This window comes from Pagrus major, chromosome 9 (genome assembly GCF_040436345.1).
Source record: "Pagrus major chromosome 9, Pma_NU_1.0".
Taxonomy (NCBI): domain Eukaryota; kingdom Metazoa; phylum Chordata; class Actinopteri; order Spariformes; family Sparidae; genus Pagrus; species Pagrus major.
The window spans coordinates 3,533,531-3,559,850 of NC_133223.1; the positions used below are offsets into that span (position 1 = coordinate 3,533,531).

General features: G+C 40.7%; 1 protein-coding gene across 7 annotated transcripts in view; it reads right to left on the bottom strand.

The window, feature by feature from the left end:
- caska (calcium/calmodulin-dependent serine protein kinase a) overlaps window positions 1-26,320 on the bottom strand; it is a 197,852-nt gene that overhangs the window by 88,489 nt on the left and 83,043 nt on the right. For all 7 annotated transcript variants that reach the window (XM_073474298.1, XM_073474296.1, XM_073474294.1 and 4 more), the window contains exons 3-5: window positions 11,145-11,250; window positions 7,430-7,507; window positions 7,219-7,291 (exon numbers count right to left, since the gene is read on the bottom strand). In XM_073474298.1, coding sequence (XP_073330399.1) covers window positions 7,219-7,291; window positions 7,430-7,507; window positions 11,145-11,250 — 257 coding nt within the window. The remainder of the gene's footprint in view (window positions 1-7,218; window positions 7,292-7,429; window positions 7,508-11,144; window positions 11,251-26,320) is intronic.

Consider the following 26,320-nt stretch of genomic DNA (forward strand, 5'->3'; position numbering starts at 1 on the left):
TGCAGTGGTGATAAATCAGGTGCAGCTGCTATTTTTCTGAACTTTCATTCTGTCCTCCAATATTTTGCGCCTCATTTAGGGCAAAAAGTCAAGTGCATTTTAAGCGTTCAGAGCCTAAGGCCCAGTCCAAATGTACATGGATATTTTTAAAACAAAAAATATCTCCGTCCAGATGATTGTTTTGGCACCATTTCAGAAATAATCTCCGTTCATACTAACACACCCGGAAATGCAAATCACATGACCATTTATGTACACTGGACATGTACGTGCTGATGAAAGGAAGCAGACTGTATACTGTGAACAAGGTAGGGAAATGTGATTGCTCTTCACAGAATCCTCCTGGATAATGCTGTTTTTACATTGTCAGTAGCCGTTTTGGTTTCTTTTCAATGCCTCTTTGTGTCTTTCTAAATATAAAGAATATAACTTGCATTCTGTCAATGTACAAATTCAAATACTCCACAATATCATAACACAACATACATTTACAAACGAATGATGCTACATAAACTGATAAGGACCCAATCAGGAAGCAAATGTGGGTGTTTGTGTCACCTGTTTTCAAAAAACTCAACTTTTTCCCGTCAAGATGCAAAAACTGACAATGGAGTATCTGAATCTGAATATCTGTACCTTAGAAGGATTTTTTCCATTCTCAGTGACCTAAGACACCTGTGTACATGTGTATGAAAGGCCAAAACACAAAATGCTAGGTTTTAAGAACTACCTGTGTATTTGTGGACAGGGCCTAAAAAATATCCCCCAAAGACCACCTTCTGTACCTACAATGACAATAAGCCAAATGAAGCAGTTATTTGCTATAGTAATTAAAGAATAAGACAGCACAAAGACAGGTAAGTAGCATTGATATCTCTTCAATGAGTGGTGTTTGCTTCTCAGAATTACACTACCTAATTTGTACTTTAAACCACTGTGAATATGTAATCAGGAAAGCTAAAATTATCTGTACAGAAGTATAATCTGCACAACACCAGCTTCTTAAATTGTAACACTGCTGCACATAGGCACATGCACAAGTTTAACCACAGTGTACCATGACAAGCGAAACTGCAGCTGGAAGATATGAATGCTGATATTTGTACAAAAGTTTCCGTCTTCCGGATTTATGCTTTGCTGATCAAACATTCAGCATCACTTCAACTTCAAACAGTATGCTATAGCTCAAACACTGGATGTGTGAACGGTCTCAGAGAAGTAAGTTCACCTTCAAACCTTACACTGATGCCTTTGAGTGCTCACAACTAGTCCAGATAAACTAATTCTATCAGTTTGCAGTGTATTTGCATGCACTCCTTCTGTAGCAATGAGGGCGGCAAAAGCAGACACACTGATCAACAGAAATAGGCACACAAAACCACCAGAGCTGCTGTCACTGGTGGAGGTCTGTGGTGAAGTGAAGAGGAAGATAAATACCGATGCATCATGGTGATTTCTGAACATCAGAATTCAAATGAATTCAGTGACTTTCATGCATGGAAAGATGTGGCACACTCAAACTGATCCATATTCAACAAGGACAGCTTTGTTGTTAATGCACTGCTTGTGTATATGTGTATGCGCTGGTGTGTGTGTGTGTGTGTGTGTGTGTGTGTGTGTGTGGAGAGAGACAGGAGCTCACAGAGTCATTGTTAAACAGTGATAACAAAATTGAGCACCACCCTGGGCCAATGTCAGAGCTGCACTCCTATCTGACTGATCTACAGTACAGATGCAGTTTGATTTTCATAAAAATGTCATCACATATGTATGTACATTGCTACAGTTCAATGAATGTTACTCAAAATGGGAACAAATACATCACAAGGGTATGCCATTCTTTTAAGTTATAGCCTAGAGAGTGTAGCTACTGTGTGTTGCATTTTTATTGTCAGTAAGTGACTGTGAGTTCTGTTAATTTGTATTGTCACTATGAGGATTGTCACAATTCTCTGAATCCACGATAAGATCACTCAGATAAATTTTAAGGTCATGATTGGATTTGATTTTCGATGTTAAAATTGTTTTTTTTCCAGCACTGAGGGCTATGCTATTGTTAGACTACACATCTACTGGAGATCAGCAGATCATTGGTTTTATGTCATAGACATTTTCACATTCTTTTTTAAAAAGACAGTATACAACAACAGCTTGACCTTAGGCTTGACCAGGTAAGGTTAGGCAAGTTTAAGTAATATTCACCAAAAATAAAGATTCCAGAGGTCAACAACAACAATAAAAGAATACCACCGAGTGATTCAACAATAAAAAAAAACAAAAGATTGAAATGAAAAAGTTTGTTACAAAGTTCGATTTGTCAAATCCATCCTCGATAAAGGATCATGTTCTTCTCCCATGAGTACACCGTCTTCTCAAACAAATAAATAAAGGATCTATGAAAAAGAAAATACATCCAACATCTCTGGTACCAGTCAGCTGATCCTCACAGGATATCGCTGATACTGCCTTTGGATACAATGATCGAAAATTGAAAGCTAGTTTCAATTTTTAATTTCCCTTTCTATTTAGAATGGAAATCATGACACCGCTAGTGATATATATATCATAAATGGGCCCTGGAATTACAGCTGCTGTGCAACAAAAGTTAATGGTGACCTAAGTGCACAAACTAAATCACATCAGTATCTGAGGTGAGGCTTTCTTAATGTTTGGTGTGATCGTTACAGCCTTGTTTAGGTATGCAACAAACAATTACTTTGTTTATCAATTGAGCTGCAAATTATTTCTTATGTAACTGACTGGTTTATAAAATATCAGAAAACAGTGAAAAATGTCTATGCCATGTCAACGTCGTCATATTGCTTGTTTTGTCCGATTAACACTGTTAAAACAAAAAATATACAGTTCTTCATCACACAAGACAGAGAAAAGCAGGCAAATCCTCACAACTTATACACCTTTTCCACAGGTCAAAAATCCCACTTAAACCCGCTAAGATTGGGCATTATCAACATCCGGTGGTGGTGTGTAAATAAGGAAGGAATTTGGGATGAGGTCTATTAAGTACGTTTTATTACTGGACACAGTGTTGGAGGTGGAGCCGCAGGTAAGGTATCCGCAATGGGGATAAAATACTAATATAATTGTTTTGTTTTTCTATGATAAAATGGAACAAGCCATTAAATACAGTTAACAGGGGCAAAGTACTTCTTAATGGTCAAAATAATGACCTTTATAGTAATGCACCTTAAACTAACTGGAAGTGAAGGTTTACAACTTCTTAGTTCCAGTAAGTGTGAAATGCTTCTATAAGGAGGAAGTGTGCTTTTTCATTTCTCTATCCTGTGTGAAAAGTGTGTGTGTGTGTGTGTGTGTGTGTGTGTGTGTACACACAGGATAGAGAAATGAAAAAGAAACACACACACATCTTGCCTGACATTTACATTTTTGACTGAAAGACTGAACTTAAAGTGTCAAGTTATTAATTGACATTGTACCAACAAAGTGCACTGCATCCAACACACTGCACGTGTGAAAGCTGGTTGACCTATTCAGACTCAGAGGCAGACAGGCTGGTACAGCAACGCCACAACAAACTGACACTTTACAGAGAAAGAAACAACTCAATGTATTGCATTTCATTTTCTTTTTTGCATTTTTACCACCTGAGTTTTCACAAAGTTTGCTCTGTTTCATATCACACAACTCTTAAAATCACGAGATTTGTGAGGAAGTCTGCAAAAGTTGGGCTTACTGATTCAATGGTCAGATCAGTTAAAACAGACAGTACAGGTTCACAAACAACTGCTGCTAACATTGGCAGGTTAAGAGAGCCCACACATCAGTACAAACATGTGTTTGCATCACAGTCAATTGCATGGAGAATGTGGTCACATGATGCCCAATTAACCTCCAAATGTGGTCTGAGTGATCGGATCTCAAATGCGTCCTCAATTTGTCTTGTGGGTGTTCAAAATCTGTGCTTTGAGCTGCCCATTTGTGACTGTATCAGTCATGACACACGTGATACCAAGTGTGAACAGGGCCTAAGACGCTGTACTTTAAATGTGGCAATATACGATCTCAGTTCTACGTATTTTCTTTTCCGTTCATCTCTTCTGATTGTTACTATTAAATTCTGTCTTCTGTTTTTGAAAGAATCATTGAGGAGTCTAGCAAGATGTACAGTGGCTTCTTTACATGTCAAATAGTGATGCTGCTCCCTTTAGGATTGGAATTTGGAGCAGAGATTTTGATTTGTGTGTTGGCATTGAGATCTGTTTTATAATGTGACGTGAAGAAAGAGGTCTGACCTACTGATAGTATAGCAAAAAAAGAGGGAAAAAGATAGACATGTCAGTGCTTATAGGACTTACACATGGCACCGCAGAATGGCAAACAGGTGATGGAAGTAGAGGAAATAGAAACTATGCAGAGGTGAAATAAAAGAGGTATCACTCTAATAACAAGGAGCGGCACTGAAACACACAGACTGTAGCTACGAAGAGCCAGCTTTTTCATCTCGTGCAACTCTGAATTTACAGACAGGCTATCACTGACATATAGACAATGGGCCTCAGACTAAGCCAGTGATTCAGCAGGGATCCAGTGTTGGACTGAAGACAGACACATAGGACTATATAGGCTTCCATAACTACTACCTGAGCACAATGCTAAAGAGAGAGATAGTGATCCGCAAACTGGGAGCTGACTGTGGCCATATAACATGCCTTATGAGCTTCTTGGAAAAGGCAATAAATCACATATAAAAAGCAGTACTACAATTGAGATCTGTTAATATTACATAAAAACCATTAAACACATTACAACTGGGGAGGTTGCTGAGGGAGTTGTGTTTTGCGAGGCTTGTTTGTGAATGTGGAGAGAGTGACAAGAGATGGCACTTTGAATGCAAGCTTTGTCTGAGATTTTCATCCTGGAACCAGGCTGGCTCTACTCATTTAAGAGTGCTACAGGAATGAGACCTAAAACCCAGAGAAAAGTTAGCATTTTTGCCCTTCCTTCTCCCTTGTCTCAAAGTCACTGGGTTTTATGAATTGGTTTTTGGTTAGATGCCTGAGATAGGGTCTCTGGTCAAGACATTTTTTACGTCTTGTTCTACAACAGAAAGTACATCAGTTAATACCCTTCATTTTAATTGTAAAGCATTTCCATGTCTTAAAAAAGGTGTTTGCCATGACCATGGTGGCACATAAATGTGGGAGCCAGTAACTCCTTTAATTGTCATTTTTTACATAATTTGCAACTTTTCCACCTTAATGCCCCTTTCTACTGAAGCATGCTTTGCCTACGATAGTGACACACTCATCAACATCAGAGCAGGAAGGGTGGTGTTTTGCTTAAGTGACATAACAAAGTTAGGTAAACTAGATACACTCGGTAGACTGAAGTGTAGATGAATCTTTGGAATTCAAGTTGAAAAACTGAAAAATTGTGCTTACTCAACTAGACAATTCAATAGGAACTGAATGGAGTGCTGTAGCGATGATGTATATTTGTAGGCTAACCCGGAAGGTAAAAATTCCCTGGTTCCCTCAACAAAAAGCCTATGGCATTTTTGATTTGGACTTTTTCATTATTGCTGAAAATAAGATCTGTGACAAACACAAGTTATTGATACTTTCACGTTTTGTTCAGCAAGATCATCTTCACGGATGAACACTTTTGTGATCTTTGAAGTCTGAATTAAATTGCTAGAAGTAAAAAAGCTAATGTTTTGCTATAAACGATCACACTGTGGTCGCATGACTTAAACATCACCACCACTTAGCGTATTACAACACAATTGCTATGCAAGTTTTATATAAACTGATCAATGTACATGTTGTTAAGTTAGAGTTAGAATAGCAACTGTACACCTGTAAAAGGTGGACAAGTCAGTAGATGAGTCTCCGTGTTCGGTGTGATGACGTTTTCTGTCATTGACACGTAAGCACTTTATAATTCAATTGTGGGCCATTTGCACTGAGAGCAGCCGGTGTTAACGACCGGAGCAGAGGGGAAAGTGTGGCAGAGAAGTTGTTTAGGAGCAGTAACTGTACGGTACATGTTATAGTTCGACCATGAATAAACTCTGCAGCTCCTCAATACACAAGAAGAACTTCTGTTTGAGTGACCACTTTCACTATCCATGCTAACATTCATGGGGAGCGTACCTATGTTCCCCGGGTCCTATGTTCCCCACTGTTGCCGGGGAACATAGGACCTTTTTTCTAAGAAAGGGTCATAAGTAACTAACCCTAACCCTAACCCCTAACCCTAACCCTTTTGGGGGAAAGCGGGGAACATAGAACCCTTTTTCTAAAAAAGGGTCTTATGTTCCCCGGTCACATACACAGCGGGGAACATGGGACCCTTTTTTTAGAAAAAGGGTCCTATGTTCCCCGGTCACATACAAAGCGGGGAACATAGAACCCTTTTTCTAAAAAAGGGTCTTATGTTCCCCGGTCACATACACCGGGGAACATAGGACCCTTTGGGTGAACAGCGGGGAACATGGGACCCTTTTTTTTTGAAAAAGGGTCCCATGTTCCCCCGGTCACATACAAAGCGGGGAACATAGGACCCGGGGAACATAGGGATGATCCCCATTCCTGCTATTGCTTATCCATGCTAACGCTATCCATGCTGATCTTGCTAGAACAGCAGTCTGGCTGTGATGGTAATGGGTTACGTATGACTATTAACCACACCCCTGTTATCTGTTTGAGAGAGAACGTCAACAGTTAGACAGGAAGAAAACTAACTGGAGGGGGCTTTAATGATGTATTTTATGTCGTAGAACAAAACATGTAAATATCTTAAGTTTTTCTTAAATTAAGTTTAATATCAAGTGGCAAGTGTTTATTACTTTGTTTTTACAGTGTAATTGACAGTTTTATGCAGTTTACGGAGAGCATGGATAGCAGACATCAGCAGCTCTAATGTACATCTGCAATCCTAACCGTTGCTGTTACTTAACCTGACTGTAAGTGGTGCAGGTCTGACTTGAACTTTCATGTCTGAAACTGATGGTGAGGCAGCAGCTTTACAATTAGATGATGCTAGTGTCTGGTAATGGGTGTTTTGAATCAATGACTCTTTATGATTATGACTCTGCAATGCACTGTCTTTCCTTTTGTTAAAAATGCCCCAACTTCAAATACTATATGACTCTCTTAAAGCCACAATAACTTTGCAGCTTCAGCTCAGTAAGGCTGCAGTCAGTCGAGGACATTAATTGTGAGTCACAAATACCTTGACGTCTCTGTGGATGACATTGTTGTCGTGGCAATAGCGAAGCGCCTCGAGAATCTGTCTCATGTAGTGACTAAGGAAAAGATATTATACAGTTACTGTTGTATCACAGTAAAGTGTTTGCTTACATTTAAGAAATGGTTGCAAATACTGATACAAAACAACACAAGAGAACATCTTAAGGAAGAAAATTAAATGTGTATAATCTCACCTGGCCACTGCTTCACTGTAGACAAAGCCAGCATCTGCCCTCTTCACGATCTCAAAACACAGGTCTGCTCCATCCATACTAATAAAGACAGAGATTAAGGACACACACACACACACACACACACACACACACACACACACACACACACACACACACACACACACACACAAGGATCAGTGTGGCAGAAAGGTCAGGGCAGGAATCTAGGCAAGAGAGGTCACATTTATAATAACTTGTTTTCATAACTCTGTTTCTCTGTGATTGGCTGTGAAGGTAAAATGGGAGACAAAGTTCAGAAGAGAAGAAGCTGTAATTATGTGTTGTCTCTTTGGTTTGACATAGAAACAGCTTTAACACTACAACTCAGCTAGTATGACGCTAATTCCAGGGTTAGGGTTAGGGGTGTTATTCTAAATTATTCCTGTTTGTACTTTCGAACAAACCTGAGAGGGCAATATTGCCTTTCCAACAACATAATTACTTATAAAACTTATTTTAAAAGAGAGGACCTAATGAAGTCCAGGATGTCACAGACACTCCACTGGTGAGGTTTAATGCTTTTGCATTTATAAAATCCCTTCGGAGTAATTTACAGTTAAGAGATGGCTCTAACAATGACAGCTTCTCAGCCCAGTTAAAGCAGCTTTCAGCCTGAAGTGACAGCATGCGCAGAAATTGGAGCAATCAATAAGCTACTGGGGATGGACATTTAAGATATGGCCATCAGGCCCTTGTACACTGCCTCAATCCTGTGGAGCTAGCTGTTTACTTAAACAACACATACATGAAGTGGACTGAATGACAATCCTCAGATAGACACACATGCACACACACACACACACACACACACACACACACACACACACACACACACACACACACACACACACACAAACTCGATTATGACATAGTCATTTAGTTCCAGCCAATTCTGTCTGTCATAATAGCTCTGCTACCATTCTGCCACCAATTACTGAAACCTACTCTTTTTTGTCACTGAGTCTCTGCATCAATTAAACAGGACTGTTATGTAGGACTTGGCTGCAGCACAACCATGTCCTCTCTGCTCCCATCACCTTATGATGCTCAGCCGGGTGTGTGTGTGTGTGTGTGTGTGTGTGTGATATGTAGGGATACATTTTTGTATTTTAAACAGAAGTTCCTTATCTGTGGATAATGCTCAGCTGAGTGTAAGAAAGGCTAAGATATAGTGTGGAAAGATGGATGATTTAAAGCTTAGCTTTACATTTTCCATCCATCAGAACCCTTGAGGGACATGTATTGCAATTTGCAATTGTGCAGTCTCTCTCTCTGAATCTGTAAAATGCGCCCACACTGGCGACATCATGTTTGGCTGTCTTGTAGGGGTGTAGTTGTACACGTGTGAAACTGAATTTGAAACTCTAGCAAAGCAAATTAAGCATTAGACTGCGGTGAAGTTAGCTCTAGGTTAGATAATCGACAGACATTCGCTTAGAGGTCTGAAGAATATCCAACCTTACACCGATCAGGCATAACATTATGACCACCTGCCTAATATTGTGAAGGTTCCCCTTGTGCAGCCAAAACAGCTCTGACCTGTCAAGACATGGACTTAAGACCTCTGAGGGTGTCCTGTGGTGTCTGGCACCAGGGCGTTTTATAGTGGATCCTCTGGGTCCTGTATGTTGGGGGGTGGGGCCTCCATGGATCAGACCTGCTCCAGCACGTCTTACAGATGCTCGATCAGATTGGGATCTGGGGAATTTGGAGGCCCGGTCAACACCTTGGGCCCTTTATTGTGTTCCTTGAGCTGTTCCTGAGCAGTGTTTTCGATGTGTCAGGGCACATTGTCCTGCTGGGGGGCCACTGCCATCGGGTAGTGTTGTTGTGATGAGGGGGTGTACTTGGTCCACAACAGTGTTTGGATGGGTGGTGCGTGTCAAGTGGCATTCACATGAATGCCAGCACCCAAGGTTTCCCAGCAGAACATTGTATTGTGATGAGATGATCAATGTTAGTCACGTCACCTGTCAGTGGTTTTAATGTTGTGGCTCATCGGTGTAAACTTCTGCAGGTTGTTGTTAGTTCAGCCCATGTGCACAGTCCAGCCTCATAGTTCCGGTGAACACAGACAAACCAGAGCTTGAAGAACCTCCACTATCACTAAAGTCTGCTGACTGGGGACACTACAGTTTCTCAGTTAACTGCAATGACGATGGACAAAGAAACATGGATCGTACAAAAGCTATATGCATTGTTCCACTATGATCGGGTATTTAGCTGGTAGTACGTTGAACTTGCTCAGTCATTTGAGAGTGCAATGTCAAGTAAGACAGTCACTTCCATTTTATAACATGTGTTACAACAGAGTAAAGCCATTTATCACGTAGCTGCAGGCTACATTTTGGGCATCGCCATGGCTAAAAAACTGACGTCCATCAAAAGGTATGATCTCATCTTGAAGTGGAGAGTCTGCAGATCAAGTCCATACCCAATGTGTTAATGTGTTATGATCCACTAAAGTAAGACATTATTTGAGCCGCGATTAATAAATCCCCCGTTTTTGTCTGGCAGGAGTGAGGCGGGTAAGCAGTTGACATTCCAGTGGGTCACAAAGTATTTGACTGATCAGTACACCCTCAATATTTACATTAACTTAAAAGTTAAATACGTAACGTTTTATCAAGCACCAGGAAGAGGGGCTGCTGAAAAACACACACTCAAAGGCAAAAAGAGATATTCAAGTCATCTGGTGAAAATGTCTGTATTTTATCATATTGCGATACAAGTCGCAGAAAAACAAAAATATCGCAATGGTCCGATATATCTATATATATATCTATATATATATCTATATATATATAGATATATAGATATATATATATATATATCTATATATATATATAGATATATATATAGATATATAGATATATATATCTATATCTATATATATCTATATCTATATATATATATATATATATATAGATATATAATGTAATGCATTTATATATTGTGCATGTTTATCATGTTTACTCAGTTATTCTTTACCACTCCAATGTACCTGCATTCCTGTGTGTGCATTAGTGTGCGTATGAAACTGAAGCTTTGGCACAAACCATGAAAATCCCTTTAAATGGAGCTGACTTGCATTTATTTAAAAGTTCTCTCCCCTGAGCCATATGATAGAACTGTGTGCGAAAGCCAAGCACTTGCGTGTTCAGCGATAACAGAATTAAATGATAAAGGAATTAGTTCTGGAAGAGGAGGAAAGATGAAGATACAGAGCAGGCAGGGAGGAGCTTGGGGAAGGCGCAGCTTTGACAAAGGCTGGAGGTAGCAGCAAGTGTGAAATCCTAATCTCATCTCTTTCCTCTCATATGCACTCACCCTCTGCACATCGGCTCCCCCCTTCCTTTTCTCTTACCCCACCCCCATCCTCAGCTAACAAGCTTTCTCATATCAGTGCTGATTATATAAAACCACCGCAGGGTTCACACTCTCTCTGTCCTCCTATGGCTGAAACTGCCCTCCTAATGCTGTCATCCTTTTCTCTGTCTCCTTCCTTTCTATTGCCCTACTGTAAGTCCTCTTTCCTCATCTTCACACGCTCCTGTTCATGCAACTCATTGTGACACCTGCCTCACATCTACAAATGGTTTGTTGGTGTGAGGTTTTTGATGCGACTTGTATGTTCAATCATGCTGTGTGGAATCCTTGCCAGGCAGAAACTTACAACTCGAAAACCATGTAGAGCATCCCATCTGAGCTGTATGTCTCCAGCAGCTCCACAATGTGGGGGTGCTTCAGCATGTGGCAGATGCTGGCCTCCCTCTTCAGATCTGAAGACACACACAAAAGGGAGAGGGAGAGAAAGGGGGATGAGCATAAATGGCAGCAAGATAAGCATGCAGTTCAATATTATATACAGAACATATGACTGGATCTATTTATTGTACACCTGAGGACAGAGTGGATCTATATAAAGAGAAATATAAGATTTCACCTAAATTTTCTCTCAATGTATAATTTCCAATGTCCTTCTCACTGCTAACTCAACTGTTGGTCTGCAAATACATGAGCAGTAGGCAAGGACGGACCACAAAATTGGGTTCAGATCTGATACAAGCATTACCGGAACCAGAATCACAGATATCAATCCCAGTATTATAAATTATTAATAATATTGTAATAAATTATTATATTAAGTGTTTGATTAACTATTATGTGGGGGAGAGTAATGTAATATAAGTAATTAATAAGACATTTGGACATACAGCCCCAACACAGACAACAGGCCCAATATTTATACACTATATTTATTTATTTTTACAATAAAATGTATTCATTCTTACACTAAATTTTTGTTATTATTATTAATCTCTGAGAATGAATCACACTACATCTTCTTATTAACCTACATTATCTGGCAGGCTACTAAAACACATGTAGGCTTAAACCTAAATACAAACGTTTGCCTTAGAATCTTTTTTTCTTCCAATAGTATGTTCCCTTACAATGCCAAAAGAGCTAAAAGTGGTCGAATCATATTAGTTTCTCCTATTTTTGTAATACTGTGATATAATAAAAAACAAAACAAAAAATGAATAGATAAACAAACATACTGTGATATTAATTTTAGGCCATATCGCCCACCCCTAGTCCACACTATGCCCACCTGTTCCATCTTTACCGACCAGGTGTCCTGACCAGTCCATTGAAGTCTGTAATGCAGCGAGAGGACAACCCAACAAGAACCCTGGCATTTGTCTTCAACCAGGGAGCTGCTAACAGCATTTCTTTTCACCTTTACCTTATACAAGGATCAGTTCTTTCCCTCTCTACTCCATAATGTATGAGTTCAAGGTTCTCTCTGGCACAGTAAGGCCAGCCAAATCAGATTTGACCTTTCTATTGACCTTACCCTCATCGTCATTAAACCATTCCTATTTTGGCTGAAGTTGACGGACTGCTGAGTGTATTGAAAGAAAAGTTTAGACTAATCCACCATGCCTCTGAAACACTTGATTTCTTTTCACACTGATCTAAGTAGATGAACCCTGAAGCTTTACCAGCTCTTCATCTGGGCGTCAAACGATCCTGCCTACCTTAGCTCTTACTGAAGAAAAGACAATGGAAAATTCATAGCACAGCATGAGGGTGAAAGCACGATGACTCATCTGAATGACTACCTTACATGCAAATTGGCAACAAGTCTCTGCTCGCCTTTATATTACATTATAATATTATATATTAGTTCAAGTGATGTTTGTTTGTATCCTTCCCATCATTTAGATCTTCTTATTACTGCCCATCAATAAATATCTATCACTTTAATTGGTTTCTAAAGAAGAGGAGGCTTAATAGAGGGGGTTACTGAAGCTGAAAAGAACAATACAGGCTGGCTGTTTAGAGTAATCACTTGGGAGAAATGAGGGGAAAACAAGCCACACCAGGAACAAAAATAGGGGGATAGGAGGTGTTCTTGACCAAGGCTTCACTGCAGATAATGAGAGGGTGTAGGGTATAGTGTGAGGAGTAGAGGAGGCTAAGGATTTCTGGCTAGGCCTAACTGAACCAGTCCTCAGCCCTTGGGGAGGGACTGCCAGCTCTAGGAAAGAAAAAAAGAAAAGAAAAAGACATCTTAAGCTAATCAATATTCAGTCTCCGTCATACTGATGCAAATTGAAAACTATTTTGCCATATAAAATGGTTTGAATGGCCTAGAATGGAAGGTAGACTGGTTATCACTAGAGCATGTGGTACATTCACTCCCAGAGACTGGGAGACCTACATGTGAAGAGTTTGTTGCTGTATTCAGTGCTTTATATGTAAATTTAGGAGGTCTCATAGCACAGAGAGGGTGCTGCTCAGGCGGGTCAAGGGCAAAGAAAGAGCCACAGAATGCATCAAAAATCCACAGTGCCTGCTAGCCTGACGTTGAATGGGCAGAAACATATCCTGCACGTGCAGTGCGTGACGGCTGCGTTGCTTAACTGCTGAGAGGGAGGGAGGAAGAGAGAGTAAAAGAGAGTGCTAGAACAATACTGCCCATCACCTGCTGGGTATATTCTCTTCATCTCAATAATATATGCTCTCTGCTGCCACCTGCTGTCTAAAGCAGCTAAATGCTGTTGGGCCACAGGAAAGCTGTGCCCTGCAAGCTCCTATCTCTTGTATTGAAAAGGAGCAGACTGTGCATGTACAACTTAGAACGAGTCTATGGGCAAAGATTTTTGCTCTCTGGGCCGGAGATACCTCACATATCACTAACTTCAGACAACATCTACATTTTTTGCAGATTATACATTTTACACACTACCTTAATAATATTTATATTGCTCATTTAAAAATATGGATGATAAACTAATTTCTTAAAGTCTTCAATTAAGGTCTTTGTGATTCTTCTTCATGTAAAGACGGGGGGAGTGGCACCCTAGTGCCCTCTATTGACCAGCTGCCACTAGTCACAATGGTTTGTGATTTTCAACAAGTTGGTCTACAGAAAAAAAACCACTGGGAAACACTAGACTAAACTGCAGCGTACCCATGGATTACAAGTCTATAAATGACACATTTCCCACATTTTTTTATTTTTTTATTTATTTATTTAAAAGGGACAGTGCATATTAATAAACATTTACATGTAAATATGCCGGTTTGTAGCCACAGGCTAATTTCCAACCGTTTAGAGACATTACTACAAACAGGGACATTGCACATTAACCCGGAAATGTGTAAAAATGTGTATAGTGATAAAAGTGTTTCACAAAAGCCCAAGATGTCATCGCAGACTGATCAGTGGGTTGATGATCGCAAATCTGACTAGATCGAAGCCACACCTTCAAGCGTCCCTTGAATGTTAATAAACTGGGACTCTCTCTAATTGAGGTGGGTAGGCTGTTCCACAGTATACTACCTCTATATGATAGGACATTTTGGCCAAAAGTAGTTCGTCGAGGAGGGACCTCACAGTCACCTCTGGCAGCGGCTCTGGTGACTCGAGTAGTGGAGGGGCTGACCACCCTCAGTTTAATATTATCATTAAGTGGCGGTGGTGTCAGTCCATGAAGGACTTTGAACATTAGACAAGCTATTTTAAACTTCTTAAAATTTTCAAAACTTAGTAATTTATACTTGGGGAGAATTCTACAGTAGTGATATGAGAATGGCTTTTTGTCTAAAATTTTAACTGCTTTTTTATATAGGGATTCAATTGGCTTGAGTGCAGTGGCTCCGGAAAAAGACCAACTTGTTATACAGTAATCTATGTGAGAGAATATCATTGAGTGAAGGAACATTAAAGCAGCACTACCATTTAGAGATGGCCTTATCTGTCTAAAGTTGCTCAGGTTAAATTTAATGGTGTTGGATATTTTTTTGATGTGGCTCCTAAAAGACAAAGTCGAATCCAGAGTGACGCCTAGGTATTTATATTCTTGCACCAGTGGAAGTTCGTCATCACCCAAAAATATATTAGAATGTGTAGTTTTAGCTGCAGGCTTAGAGAACATCATACACATGGGTTTTTGGTGTTTAACAGCAGGCAAGATCTCATAAGCCAGTCCTGTATATGGGCCAACTCAGAGGTAAGAATCCGGGCAGCTTCATCCACGTTTTTCGCTGGAGTAAAAACAACTGTATCATCTGCGTACATTTGAATACAGACATTTCTACATATGTCAGGAAGATCATTAATATATAAAGAAAATAAAACAGGCCCAAGTACAGAGCCTTGAGGAACCCCCACTGGACATTCTAAGTACATGGATTTGACACCTTTGACCACAACACATTGTTTTCTGTTGGATAAATAAGAAGTCATCCACCTGTTGGCTTGAGTGGAGAAGTTAAAGCGAGTTAGCTTTGCCAGAAGAACTCTGTGGTCAACAGTGTCAAATGCCTTTTTTAGATCCAGGAAAACAGCGCCCATACAGTTGTTCTTGTCCAGAAAGCACTTTGTCTTTTCTAAAAACGTGGCAACAGCAGTTTCTGTAGAGTGGTTGGTACGAAACCCAAATTGCATTGGGTGCAAGGAATTATGGTGAATTTGCAAATGGCCTTGAAGTTGTTTTACAACCCATTTTTCAATTACTTTCAATATGACAGGTAAGATACTAATTGGCCTGTAGTTACAGACATCTGTTTAACACCCAGATTTGTATATTGGCCTGACTGTGGCTACCTTCCACGATGCAGGAACAACACAGTTTTTGATTGATAGATTAATGAGTCGCGTGATTGGGTACACAAGGAGATCTTTATGTGTTTTCAAAAAATTTATATCCAGTTCATACTCGTCCTTTGCTTTAGAATTATTCAGTTCACAGATGATATTATTTACTTCAAATTCTCTTACCATGTTAATACTGAAAACAGGCTGAGTGTGATCGATTGGGCAAAAATCACACTTGGGTGGTGGGAAAAGCTTTGAGACATTGGTAGTTGATTTTATAAATGAATTATTAAACTCTGTGGCCAGGGTGGTGGGATTTTTCACCAGCTGGTTGTTAATGTTAAGTTCTAATTCGTTGTTTTGTTTAGTTTGTCGGCCGGTTAAATTGTTTAAACTCTGCCAAGTTTTTTTCCCATTTCCCTTTGCTTCTTCCATGACAGATATGAAAAAATGTGCTTTTGACTTCCTCAAAAGTTGAGTGACTTTATTCCTTAAAGATGTAAAATTATGCCAGTCAGTGATTAGACCAGTCTGCAAAGATTTTTTAAGAAGTAAATCTCTTATTTTCATTAATTTGCGACAATCTGAGTTAATCCATGGTAGCGAGCAAGATTTGCCTCGTCTTTGGTTCCCTTTCCTGGTGAAGGCTGTCAAGACATTTTGAAGTGTTGAAATAAAAGAGTCAGTACATAGGTCAACATCATCAGAAAGGAATATGTCATCCCAAGTAAGCTCCTTCAGAGCCAGTTCGAGATGTTGCTGTTGGTTCTTCGGAATATAATAGTATGGTTTATTGGAACAATTTTTAGCGTCAAGGTATGGAGAGCGAAATTTGGTTAATTTTCTAACCAAAAAAATGGCATTATGATCAGAGAGGCTTGTTAGAAGATTATGACTCTTTAGAATTCTCTCAGGTTTATTTGTGAATGCTAGGTCAATTCTAGTTCTGGATCGGTTTGTGATTCTGGTTGGTTGATCAATCAACTGAGAAAAATTGAAGTGGTCTGTAACTGATTTAAGTTTTTTCCTGTCTGCCTTATTGTCCCAGTTTATATTAAAGTCACCAACTAATAAAATCTCTGTTTTGTGATTGCATGAATTTAGCAGAGTTTTTAGGTCCTCATAAAAATCTACCTTAGCTGATGGTTTCCTATAGATGCAAATGACAATGAAAGACATTTCTGCAGAGAGGGAAATGTCAACACCAACACATTCAAGTTTTACATCAGTGGGCCATTCAATTAGGTGACATTTCAAATTGCTTTTGACATACAATAAACCCCCCCCCCCCTTTACCTTGATCCCTATCTTTTCTAAAAACGTTGACCCAGGCATAGATATAGCAGCATCGGGTGATGAGGAATGCAACCAAGTTTCTGATAAACCTAGAAAGTCAATATTTGAGTTAATTAATAGATGCTCAAGTTGTTCTCTTTTAGAGATCATACTCCTTATGTTTAAGTGCCCGCCTAGTAACCCCTTTTTTTTGCTTTGTGGATCCCAGATTATCTTTGCTTGATTAAGAGTTTGAAACATTTTTACAGGTCGAAATTTCTTCAAAAAGGTGTTTCTGAGTGTTTTAGGCTGACCGTTATTTACTCGGGGGTTCGATTCCAGAGTCTGTTCCAGAGTGATCGGTTGAGATCCGGCTGGTGTTGAAGATAGCTCCATTTGAGGTGGTGGGGATAGGAAGTCCAATTGGCGAGATGTGAAGTTATCATTTAAGATAAAAGTCTTATTCGTTAGGGATCGAGCATTTATTAGGGCAAATTTTGCTGGAGAGGAGACCACTATTTTCTGGGCAGCAGCTGGCACAGGACGGAGATTTAAAATGTTCACTCTGCCAGGATAGGGAGAGCCCTGCTGGGGTGATCGTCCTGCAGTGTGTCTGCGATGGGAGACGATGGTCGGTATGGGGAAGGAAACCGGTGAAGGTGGTAGTGACCGATAGGGCCTGTGGGGGGAGCCGGTAGGGGGGGAATTACCGTGAGCTGTCACCATAGGATCAGAAGAAGACACCTGGGCGTGAGAGTGAGATGTAAACAGTCATGCACGTGTGGCCGACTGAACGGCGTGCTGTATGTTAGCCGCTAGCATTTGGCTACCCCTCCAATTGGGATGGAGTCCGTCTGGTTTAAACAGGGAGGGACGGTTCCAAAAAAGATTAAAATTGTCAATGAAGCCTATGTTATGAGCTCTGCAGGCGGACTGGAGCCAGGTGTTGAGGCTGAGGATTCTGCTAAAACGCCCTGGTCCACGGGCGAGTGTTGGGAGAGGACCACTGATGAAAACAGCCTTCCCACAGTTGATCAAGCGGCTAAAAAGGACGTTGAAATCCTGTTTTGTCAGCTCAGATTGCTGACGGGATGTGTCATTTGACCCCACATGTACTAACACCCGGTTAATTGAAGATGGGAGTGAGTGCAGCAGACCGGGGAGCTTATCTAGGATGATCGGGACCGTGGCCCCGGGGAGGCAGTGAGTGGCTGCATTGAAGAAGCGGGTGTCCCTAATTATGGAATCACCTACCAGCAGTGTGGTTGGAGGGAAGAGGGGACGAGGAGATGAAGGCGGAGGATTCCCGACACTCTGCGTCCGTCCAGGCAAGCGCCGTGGTGAGGCAGCTGTATCAGACCCGGTAGAAGGACTCCCCGCTGGCACAGGGCGGGGGAGACTGCCGGAGCGTCGGAGCACGGCCTCCTTCAGGATCCTGCACCGGGAAGAGGAGGTCGCAGACTGGGTTGAGGGCAATCCATTTGGCCTTGGGTTGGAGTGGCTCACCGTCCGGGCACTGCCAGCCACCAGTGGAGGAAAAGTTGCGGTGTCTGCAGGCGCCGATTGCTGGTCCAGATCTGAGGGAGATGGAGCAGCGGGACCAGCGGGACCAGCGGGGGCATCAGGTGGATGGGCCGGAGTGTCATCGGAGAGAGCCGCGTAGCGGTTGGAGAGGCTCAGGCGAGGGGGAGAGACGGCCCCGCTCGAGTCCCTCTTGCGGTTTCGGACAACCACGTCGGCCCAGGACGACTGTTGGTTAGGTGTCGAGCAGGAGGAGGGCCGCAGACAGGTGGCGGGATCCCACGCAACTGTGTCATGGAGGGTTGTGCTGAGCGAGGCCAACTTTTTGGACTGCTGGAGAGCCACATCCATGAAACTGGAAAGTAGTGAGTCCTTTTTTTGCAGTTCATCAGAGAGTCGTCGGATGTCATCCTTAAGGTCAGCGATTGTTTTGTGCCTTTCTCCAGCTGATGACTGTATCTTCAGAGAGGTAACTTGACAGAGATTTTGTAGCATTTTTATTCTGAACAGCCAAATTAATTAATCCACCTAATAAAATTCAGTTGTAAAATGCAATTTAATTATTGTTTTACAATCTTGACAGCCAAAATATTATAGAATACCAGGAGAGACATTATGGAGTAGAATTATCTATTAATAAATAATATAATATAATATAATATAAAACTGATAAATTAATTACATTTCATCTAAATGTTTGCTTAAATTGAAACTTGACCTGTTAAAGAGACAATAAGCTTCCTAGATAACGACCAGACAGACAGTTTCTTCCCCCAGGCTGTCACTCTGGTGAACACTTAACAGTATGCGTGTAAGGAAAATACTATGCACTAACCCCTGTAAATACTGTAGGAAATTCTGCCACTGTTTTTTTAATAATTTTTTAATATTGCTGATATTCTGCACTCCTTACAATTGGGTTAGGGTTAGGGTTAGGGGTTAGGGTTACACTACCCTATCTTGTACACAATAATCTAAATTTCCAAATTATTTATTTTTCTTTAGATTCAATGTTTATTTTACTATACCCTGTACACTGAGAGCAAACTTAACAAGAGTCAAATTCATTGTTTGTGTACACATACTTGGCCAATAAAGCTGATTCTGATTCTGATACTGTGTAGCTGCAGATGGTGCTGACTGAAATCGCCTACTGCAATACAATCTGTCAACACAAGCCCACTTTTAGTTTATAGTTGCAGAACTTTCCCAACAGCCCTCAATCACACACAAAAAAATTATAACTGATGTTACAGTCTATGGCAGGCAAGCGAACACAGTCAACCCTCTGTGACCTCTCTAAATCAAATAATGCCTTTTTTGAGTAAGGTAAATTCAATGCCCTGCCATTGTACGCCTATGCTGTGGCTCAGGACGTAGAGTGGTCATACACTCATCGGAGGGTTGGTGGTTTGATTTCCATCTACATGTTAAAGTGTTCTTTGGCAAGATAATGAAGGCCAAATTGCTCTTGTGGTTTTTCCATCGGTGTGTGAGTATGTATGAATTTGTTATTGCTCCTGATTAGCAGGTGGCACCTTGCATGGCAGCCTCTGTCACCAGTGTATAAATGTGTGTAAGAAAGGGTGAATTCTGACTTGTTTTCAAAGCGCTGTGGTCGCTAAGACTAGAAAATCGCTGTATAAATACAGTCCATTGACCATTTTATCCCACATTTAAGTATTGCTTGGTGAGGATGTTAAACAATGCACAACAGATGGATAGGCCTGATAGCAGTGCAAAGATGAGACACATGTTAGAGAGAGAGCTGAGAAGTGACAGACAGGGCACAGTCCAATCACCATGACATGTTTGAGGAGATTCTGCAGGAAAGCAGATCAAATATATATTTTATTGCTTTTACATGTACATTTAATTACAATTATTTATGTTACAAACAGAGAATATTTTTGTTGGGCTTAATTCCTCATTCAGTAGGGAGTCTTATAGGCTAAAAAGGCTTTTGAAGCAGCCTTTTCAAAGACTCTTTCTCATAGGAAAGGTTATATCGTGTGTGTTGATTTGCTTGTCATTTGAAAAAGAATCATTTGTAATCTTCAGCAGCAAGTAGCAAGCTCACCAGATGACATTAATGTGGCAGGCTGCAATGCCCTTAAGGTAGCCACTTATCCGACTTTAGCTGCATTAGCATTATGTTAGAGCTAGCCCACGCCTTGCTTGTCCTCAGAGGATTAGCTTAATGTTAACACCAAGGCTCACAGCAGCACAAGTCATGGTTTAAACTTGAAGCTTAATTAAATATCACTGCATGCATAGAAGAACAATACTGTAACTTTTCATTGAAGTTAGGGTGTGTGATGTGTTTGTGTGTGTGTGCATGTATAAATCCTATGGCTAAAGTGTTAGCAACAGAGAATTAATAACCAAAGAAATGTCAGAGAAAGGTAGAGAAGGAGGAGACAAACAACACTGTAGGACAGGCTGTACAAAATTGCGTATGCAACAACACATTTTACAGTTCATGACATTACTGTATATAACTCGACCTGTGACTGTTTAAATAACATAATTCAATTTCATCAATAACAATTTAACTTTCACCAAACTAATTTTCTTCATATCTTCATCTGAACTTTTTACTACTGAAAAACTACAATTTAAAGTCGTCTCAGTTGTCTCTCTTGAATGCAGACAGTGTAAAGTCATTCATGCTAAATGGAAAACCAAACTTAAGGCTACTCCTCAAGGTCCGGTTCTAATTAGGGCAATTAGAGATCTACTAATCCAGTCATTTTGGCCCTGATCCCAATTAACATTTGGTATCTGCCCATTACCAAGTCTGATCCAATACTTATCATTCACCCAGCCTAAATACTGATTAAATAAGCTGTCATCGTGTACCTGACATATTGAAATAACAGCTGTAGTCCACTTAATCTGACAGACCCTATTTTTCAGGATCAACTCCAATCTCCAAAAACACCCTGATTCAAATCTTAAATTGAGAATGTGACTCCTAAGAGAGGAAAGCTTTCATTCCCAATCTTTGATCCAGTCCAGACAGCAGCATGCAAAGAGCTCTTTGACCAGACAACAGACAAGATAAAACTTTGCCTGTTATTAAGAGACTTGCTGAATTTACATTACTTAGTGACAGCTGACCTGCTGTCGAGAACACTAGAAAAAGTGATAGCACTGGCTAATAATGAGCAGCTCCTACCTGAATGTTTTGTACACTAATCTTGGCTACTAGGAAAGAGAGAGGAGACACAGCAGATCAAAGTCATTCTCACAGTGCAAAAAATACAACATTTTAGGCATAGACTTAAACTTTATTATCCCCAAGGGGAAATTTCTTTTCACAGCGATGCCTTTGGATGGTGTTAAAAGCATAGCTGAAGTCCACAAGGATAACGGATGTGAGGGAAACGGAGCGGTAGTCGTTGAGTTCTGGCGGCCAGGGTTTTTGGGTACGGGGATTATGTTGTACGTTTTCCAGAGAGAACTGGTGAGTGTTCCGGGGCGCAGGTCTTCAGCACCCGTGTTGGGCTGCCATCAGGCCCCACACCCACAGCTTTGCCCAGCTAAGCTGGCGTGTAGTCCCTCCTCTGTGAAGGGGGCCAGTACTTCAGTATCTGGTGGAGGGAAGGGCTTTCAGCAATACTTCACATTCAGCTGAGAAATCCTGGGTATAGAAGCAGGAGTAAAATGTATTGAGTTCCTTTGCAAAGGATTCTGGGTCAGTTATTGCACATATGTTGGGTTTGGGTTCACACCCACTACTGCTTGTTTGAAGTTGAGATACTTCTTTTTTGTTGCAACTAGAATGGTGATGTTTATGCAGAAGTTAATATAATCCAACAAAGACAGAAACCTAGTCATGGCGTCCTCCAGCCATTGTGGGCGCTGTAGCAATATGGCTATGACATTTCAGCTCAAGTTCAGTTCAGTTCATGTTCGTACAGTGGAAGTAAACAAACCTGCAAGTGCAAGCCGTGGATATGAACGAGAATACTTTATGTTTGTGTCAGTGTTAAAGATTAATACTGAAGCTCTGGGATACTTAGCCAACATAGCATTAGCATCCGGTCTTGATGTTAGTGCTGCATGGGGGCAATATGAACACAACTGACCGCAACTGTGTAGAGACGTGGGGACAGGGTCAGCACCTCCAGGTCGAGCCAGGTCTTGGACAGGGCAGTGATCCAGATGTCCCTCAAAGCCCTTTTCAGCCGGCATCTGGCATGTAGTATGTCCATTTCATTGAGGAGTTAACAGACATTTGACAGGATGATGGAGGGGAGAGGTGGTTCAAATAGATGCTTCCTTATTCTGCTGCGAATACCTCCACGGCGTTCTCTTTTCCTCGGCTGAAGCTCTGAGAGTAGATACACAGCAAGCATGTTGCCCAGCAGCAAGGTTTGGTGTAGCAGGAGTTCATCACAGCTTGAGGTGAGTAGCCTGTTGCCTGTGTCAGGCTGTAGTGCAAGGCCACCGCAGATTGTCCATACAATGGCAAGTAAAAGGATGATCACTTTTTGAGGTTGATCATAAGTGTGACTTACATAGAACACGTAATGGTACACAAAAATACTTGACACAAGATGTGGAGTCAAACAGAGCACAGAATCCATATTCTGTGACTTCTGCCTAAACACAGAAAGAAAAAAAACATTTTTTTAAAAACACCAATGTATAGCTGAGATGACACCAACAGATTGAATTTACCTTTGCATCAACCTATGATTCTTCCACAAGATAATGGAGATTGTGGTCCCATCTTCATTGTTTAGTTGTCCTGACTCTGAAACTAAGAGCTCACATGCGTCCTTAACGACTCTGTAAGGACACTCCCACACAGAGTTTAAAAGCCTGTAACTCCCCTCCAGTTAGTTAGAACTGAAGAAGCCTCTTGGATGAGAGGTGAAACGTCTTCAAGAAACTGAAACAAGTCCAGTTGCCTACGATACAGCACTTGGAATTACCATGACCTGGATGACTGAGAACCTTCATCAACATTTAGTTGTTCTAGTGGTTGGCTGTTAACAGATCTGGTGAGCTTAAACTATGGTTAAGCAGTTATGGGTGGTTCAAAATTTAGAGTGACACAGTGATGTTGATTTTTCGATATAGTGAGCCCCTCCTAGGGAAATTAAGTGGGTCCCCAATAGAATTTGTGATTTGTGGCAAATTGTAGTGTTAGGCTAGTGTTTGATGTCATAAGGTTATAATCATAGTTGTATACAAGTATGTTGAAAATGTATCTGAAAATAAAACAAATATAAACAAATTAAATCCCATATTTGAAAATAAAACACTGGTACATCTAGGGCTGCCCCTGAGAGTTGATGCGTCAGTCATATTATCACTACAAAAACAGGATAAAACATAGAAGCTTACAAAAATGCTCAGAGATAACAGCTGAATGAGTAATTACTTATGAAGGGAACCATAAATATACTTTGTATTAGCTGCTGTATTAGTTAAAAAAAAAAATCCAAATGACACCATCTGATGGTGGTTAACTGATGAAAGAAACTGCAATTTGGGTGCATCAGATCCTCATCTGGCCTCAAAATATGTAGTGTCGGTCCTGCTCTGACAGCACTGACGCTCCGTGGTGTGCTGGGATTTTATAACTGAACTATGAGCAGGATGCACATTTTAACTTTCTCTGTGTACAAATCTGATCCGTCTGTTTTCACATCTCAGATGACAAAGAAAGGGGTTGAAATGTAAGTCTGAGGCTGCAGGTAAAACATACCGATGTAGGCTGATTAAGAAGTTTAGTTTGGTGCTAACCTGAAGACAAATAGTTGAATATTTTTATTGAAAGGCAAAATCTGATTCAAATAATAAAATCCTGTGTCGGGTACAGCCCCATCACATCATCCTGATACACTTGTCTACAAAAATCAAATGAACCAAATAGTGGTTATTTCTCTGGTTTCAACACAGCATGTCTCCTGAATGGTAAAGCATCATCCGTCATCATTTAACGAGAGAATTCAGAATCGATCAGAGCAGATTGTTCTTGACGATGGCCAAGTTAGTTTATTCAGCAACACCAAGTTTGTAGCTTTGATTGTTGAAATCTGTCTGTCAGGATCTGTCTTTTTGCAGCAGAAAGTATCATGTCACAATGTTTGAAATATGCACACAGTGCACAGATGGTCGGAAACCAGCATTTTTCCTTTTTTTTCTGTCTTGACAGCAAGTTTCCTTTTATAATTATTTCAATATGGATTTGTTGTTCACAATGTAGAATTATCAGGGATAAAATCTGGTGCATCCCATGGATGCATGGATAGTGATTTCACTGTGTCCTTTAGGATTTTAATGTGTTACAGACACAGAACATGTACCTGGCAACATCACTGATGATACAGGGATATCCAGTTTCATATTGGATTAAGCTTGACTGAATTAAAGGGGGCTGTTGGGCCTTGGTGTAGGTATGCACTCTATTGAGTACTAGTTTTATATCATATTCACTGTTTTCATTGTTGTGCTTTTGTATGGAAACAACAATATAGGCTGAATCACTGTGATATTACCCTAACAACAATACAGGCCAAACTTCCAGGAAGACAACAGGTGGCCAATTTGCATTGAGGAGATTAATGAAATCATTTTCAGCTATAACTGTGTTGTTTAAAGATATAGAAACTTGGTTTTGACCTAGCTGATATTTTGCTGTGTTTATTTGATGTACTGTGTTACTAGCATCATTGATAAACCAAGTCTACCCAATAGTGACACGGGAGATACCAAGTTTTCGTGAACTTGTGACTTTCGCCAGCTGTCTGCACCAAATATCAAGCTTCCACGCTGTTACTTCAACGGATGATCTCGTTTTCATGGAGACACATGCGGTGTGCACGGAGGGGAGGGGCTGTGTGTGTGAGACGCGTGAGTGACAGAGAGATGGAGGGTGAGCAGGGAAATGTATCACATCTCTTCTGTTTACATGTTAATTTATTTAATCATGCTTGGCAGTGCTCTCAACAGCTGAGGGTATCTTCATACACAGAGAGAGAGAGAGAGAGAGAGAGAGAGAGAGAGAGAGAGAGAGAGAGAGAGAGAGAGAGAGAGAGAGAGAGAGAGAGAGAGAGAGAGAGATTGAAGTCTGGGGTCCACTCAGTCATTAGAGCTATACCCGTTGGGACAAACATCCAACAGTCTTTACATGCAGAATTCTGCAGACACATTTTACACATACACAGAAACACACCAACAAATGCATGTAGAGCAGAATTAGGCAGATACCCACTGATAATTAACATTCAACAGAGGACGCTCAACTTTTTTAACCACCTGAAATCCAGCCAGACACACCCTCCACTCCAAAGCCCTCCAAACTCAAGAGCTGACCCCAGAACAGAGTCCCCTATGTCAGCTGGTACTGAGGCTAACTGCCCCCTCTCAGACACAGTCTGACCAGCCTCACAACAACGCTGCTCTCCAAACACCAATCAGAGTAAAGCAAATTATAACACAATGTAAAGAAACCTACCTGGAACATTGGAAAGAAGAAACTAAAAGCCAAAGTAGATTAGAATGTTATCTAGCCCTAAAAAGAGATTATGAAATAGCAGAACATCTCTCTACTGTCAGAGATAGAAAGCAGAGACAGATGCTCACCAGGTACAGGCTCAGTGACCACAAACTGACAATCCAAACAGGAAGACACAAACAATCATGGCAACCAAAAGAAAACACAACATGTGGTCACTGCTCGACAGGTGAGGTTGAGACAGAGATGCACTTTCTCCTACAATGTAAAACATTCAATGGAACCAGGAACATTTATTTTAATAAGTTTAATTCGGTAATCTCAGAGTTCAAATAGATGAACGACATCAAAATTAAAAATACTCCTGGGAGAAGGAGACAGGGCATATCTGCTGCCCAATATGTGTCAACATGCCACAACCTGAGGGACAGTGAATGACCGACACACACACACACACACGCAG